Source organism: Meleagris gallopavo, unplaced genomic scaffold (assembly GCF_000146605.3).
Source record: "Meleagris gallopavo isolate NT-WF06-2002-E0010 breed Aviagen turkey brand Nicholas breeding stock unplaced genomic scaffold, Turkey_5.1 ChrUn_random_7180001830082, whole genome shotgun sequence".
Lineage (NCBI taxonomy): Eukaryota > Metazoa > Chordata > Aves > Galliformes > Phasianidae > Meleagris > Meleagris gallopavo.
In genome coordinates, this window is record NW_011102744.1 from 154 (window position 1) to 4,474 (window position 4,321).

General features: G+C 54.6%; 1 protein-coding gene across 1 annotated transcript; it reads right to left on the reverse strand.

Moving 5' to 3' along the window:
• Window positions 1-1,281: 1,281 nt before the first annotated feature.
• On the reverse strand, window positions 1,282-3,148 carry LOC109364257 (neurofilament heavy polypeptide-like). The gene is made up of 2 exons (XM_019610909.1): window positions 3,021-3,148; window positions 1,282-2,716 (listed from the first exon to the last, which is right to left on the reverse strand). Exon 2 carries the CDS (start codon window positions 2,674-2,676, stop codon window positions 1,681-1,683), a length of 996 nt encoding a protein of 331 aa, XP_019466454.1. The 5' UTR covers window positions 2,677-2,716; window positions 3,021-3,148; the 3' UTR covers window positions 1,282-1,680.
• Window positions 3,149-4,321: the final 1,173 nt, after the last annotated feature.

Consider the following 4,321-nt stretch of genomic DNA (forward strand, 5'->3'; position numbering starts at 1 on the left):
GGTGAGGCCTCACCAGTGCCGAGTGCAGGGCAGGACGACTTCCCTGGTCCTGCTCAGCACTGCATGCCTGATCCAAGCCAGGATGCCGCTGGCCTCGGATTGTTTGTGGCAAGGCCAGGGGAAGGGAGATGTTGCAAGCAGCAGGGGATGCTTAATTGGTTTGGTGGTGATGTGCGGATCTCGCACTTTTTGTGGAGCTGCCTGCTCACTGAAATGAGTTACACGTGCGTCTTCAAGGTGAAAATCAACCTCTCTCTGCTGTCTCAAACCATCACAGCGTTTGACTAGACAAATGATGGCAAGCTGCGGTTGTGGCAAGCCAAGTTCTGCATTTTGATACAGTGCTAAGCACAGTCCTGTAAGCGGCAGAAACTAAGCAGCCTGGCTCTCCATTATCATAAAGGGATTTGAGAACAGGTTTCAAGATTCCCAAGAAAGGATGAATTTGTAGGTATATTTTTGACTCCGTTCAGTCAACATACAGACATAACCCGCCAGCTTTCAAATGGGATGTACGGAGTTGCAAACACACTCCGCATACAACTCCAAGAAAAGTGGATCGTGTGTCTGTACGGAACCATACTCAGACCTGTATTACCAGAGAACAAAGTCCTTTGCTTTGCAATCACCTTATTTGTGCCAGGCTGCAGCACAGGCCGAGTAAGGCAGCTGCTCAGCTCTCCTCCCCGGTTTGACAGAGGCTGTCCTCTCCTCAGGGCTCTCTCCCTTCCCCTGAGGCTGCCTGCAGCCAAAGAGCTTCTGCCTGGCAGGACCAAGTGCAGCACAGCAGTCTTTGGCTGGGTCGGGTGTGAGGCCAAAGAAGCGTGGAGGCTTCAGACCAGCCAGAGGATGTGACGGCGCAGGTGACATCAGCCGGATTCCTGGAGCCTGTGTGTTGTCACACTGCATCTCCACGACGATGGTGGTCAAATGTGAACACCAGGCACGGACTCAGATGTGAAGGGTGGTCCAAATTATTTATTGCAAATTGTCAAATCACTTATATCCATTTAGAAGTTTCCTTTTTTAGCTTTCCTGTCTGCCTTTACAGCTTTCCCATCCACCTTTACGTGTCAACAAAGTATTGCAGGCGCTTATCCACTCTGAGCTGTGAGCCGTTCCTTTTGCTCTTCTCTTCTTCTAGAGAAATCCTTGGTTCTCAGCCTTGCTTTCACATCCTGTTTATCTTGCTCCACAGCATCTGCTCTGAGAGTCTTTCTTGTGCTTTCACAGTCACGAGACTGACTGTACTCTGTAAAAGAAGAGAAACTCTTCTCACACTATAGCACAGATCCGGAGAGCAGTTTGCCCACACACACACAGACCCCATCGGAGGCTTTAGGTCAGGAGGCTGAGGGTAGGGCAGCCATTTCACTCCTTCTCTCTACCCGTTCCCTAGCAGGTGTCCAGCTGCAGTGTTTGGCTCCTGAGCGATGCCGCCCCCATCCCCAAAGCCCTTCTCTTCCCACCAGGGACGTGGAGGAGCGACGAGCTGGAAAGAAAGTCTCCTCTCTGGCCCAGAGCAGCTTCACGCTTAGCTGGGCCTTCCAGATGCTGCCAAATCGTGGGCCCTGGGGCATTGGGTGTGTCAACAGAAGAGTGCGAGACACTGGAGAAGTAGGAACTCGCCTCTGGTGACGCACCAGCCCAAGGCTCCAGGGAGTGTCGCCATGCCATCCGTCAGAGGCAGGGGGTCTTGGGAGAGTCCCTGCTGTTCCTCCACCTCTGCCCTTGTACAGGGAGATGGCACCCCGGAATGATACGGATAGGAATCACGCACCTCTTTCGCGCCCGTCGTCGCTTGCAGAAGCGTGGTGGTGGCATCAAAAAGTTGGTGTCGTAGATGGGCTCCTCAGGCAGACTGTGCTCAGAGCTTGATGGTGACTGAATCACTATTTTGGGTATTATCATGGGAGCCTGGGCTCCGTGAGGGCGGCTCAGCTTCTCTTTGTCTGTGTCCAGCACTGTGCCATCACAGATTTTCTCTGCTCCTCGTCGTTCTCTGATGCTCTGAGATGCCACTGCCCGGGCTCGACCTGCCTCTGGTGCTGGGACTCTGGCTGGGTATTTGCCCAGGAACTGGCTGGTCAGTGCTGGTTTCACCGCTCCTCTTTCTTCCTCTTTGCACCTCTGAGCTCTCATCGCCTGTGCTGGACGCATTTCTGATGGTTTTGCTGTGGCGATGAGTTTGCCTTGAAACGGGCTGGTCAGTGCCGGCTTCACTGCTCCTTGTTTTGTGAACCATCGAGATTCCACTGCCTGAGCTCGACCTGACCCTTGTGCTGGAGCTTTGTCTGTGTGTTTCCCCTGAAGCTGGCTGGTCAGCACCGGCTTCACCGCTCCTCTTTCTTCTTTGCACCTCTGAGGTTCCACTCTGTGAGTGCGACCTGTGCCCGGTGCTTTCGCTTGGGCTGGAAGTTTGTGCTGACCTTGATTGGTCAGCACCGACTTCACTGCTCCTCTTTCTTCTATGCACCTCTGAGGTTCCACTCCATGAGTGCGACCTGTGCCTGGTGCTTTGGCTTGGGCTGGAAGTTTGTGCTGACCTTGACTGGTCAGCGCTGGCTTCACCGCCCCTTGTTCTTCTTTGCACCTGTGGGCTTTTGTTGCTGGACCCATCGGTGGTGCTGTGCTTTTGGTAGTGCCTTCGCCCTGGGTTTTGCTAGGCACAGCCATCTTTCTGGCAGAAGACACCGCTGGGATCACTGGAACTTGACTGAAAGAACAGAGCAGAGGGGGTCCATCTGAGTGAGTGATTTGGGGCCACATCCTGCAGCCTTGGCTGTAACGCAGCTTTCCCCACGCAGAGCTCACAGGTTACGCTGGGGCTCTCCTGAGGGCCGGAGAGGGGTCAGCACTGTGAAATGGGGGGATCCTGGCAGCCTCATCCCACCTCTCCATTGCTGCAGCCGGTGCTGCTGGGCAGCCCCAGACAGTGACTGTCAGAGGCTGGAGAATGGGCTCTTGCTGGGTCGGTGAAACGTCCCACGAGGATCCCAACCCCGAGCACCCAGTCTCACCTGGACACAGAGCTCTTCTGGTCGACCCTTGTTCCCTTCCCAGAGCATGTACCCTCTCTGCTGGTAATGCTCAAGCGGCCAGGTAAGGGCGGCAATTCGGGAATTTTCCCTGGAAGTGGGAAGGACAGATCTGGTCAGAGGAGACTCACTGGGAAATTGCTGTCCCTGGGACACGCAGAGGTGCTCGGGCCTGTCCCAAAGCATCTGAAGAGGGCTGCTCCGCTTTCCTCGCAGACACTCTCTCCAGAGACCTCTGTCCCTCTGTCCCAGCTCCTCCTGTCAGAGGAGGCTGTGATTTGGGCCTGCCTTCCTGGCATTTGTTTTGGGAAAGAGGAGCCGGTGGTGCCTGTGAGGTGACAGTCTCTTTTGGGGGCTCATTTGCTGGGGGGAGGACAGGGCCGAGGATCCCCCATCCTCCTGCCATGCCCAGGGCTGGGGGCACATGGGAACATCGCGCCCCGCATCTTAGATGTCATGAGGCTAACGTGTGGTTAGGAGAGGCTGTGGCGAGCTGGTGTGAATCACTTCACAAGTCAGAGCCTTTGGATGGTCACCGAGTGGGCATTTTCCCACCACAGTTTGGTTGTGTGGGGCGTGGAAAGGAGCTGGCTGCTGCTTTACCTTTCTTGCTCTGGACAAGAGGTGGCAAACCCCCTGCTTTCTCTTGCTTGCCCTCACCAGGGACTTCTCCTGAGGCCTTGGATGGTTTCCTGGGAGGTGGCTTGGGGACAAACTCCAACTGAAACCTGTACAAAAGGAGAAGACGCAGGTGTGACCCAGTGCTCCAGCAGCCCTTGCTGCTCACCGGGATTGCGTTCTCATGGGCAGATTTTCACATTGCATCAAGGCCCACTATTCTCCAGAGTTGTCTGTGCCCTGGTTCCAGGGACTGTCCTGGGGAATAGGGTCGCCCAGCCAAGAAATCCAGGTCACGATGGGGAGAACACGTCACCTAAATTCCTTCATCTCTCCTATCAGATCTACCTCCCAGAAATCTCTACAGTTCCAGGACGCGTAAAATAGGTGCCAAGTAGGAATTCTCAAAATGCCCACCTCTGGAGAGAAAGAAAAATCTCCGGGAGGGAACGCCCTGGATAATCTGCTCCCTAAGCAACGTGACCTGTGGCCTCAGCTGATAGCAAACACGCGGGGAGCCAGATATGCTGGCTTTAAGAGAAAACACTATGCTGATTGTGGAGCTGGGGGAAGGTCCCATGGCCAAATCCGGTGATTGTCCTGCAGGGATGGGGACTTGATGATACTATTGGAGCTGATAAAGGATCTCATTTTCTGAGCCAGTG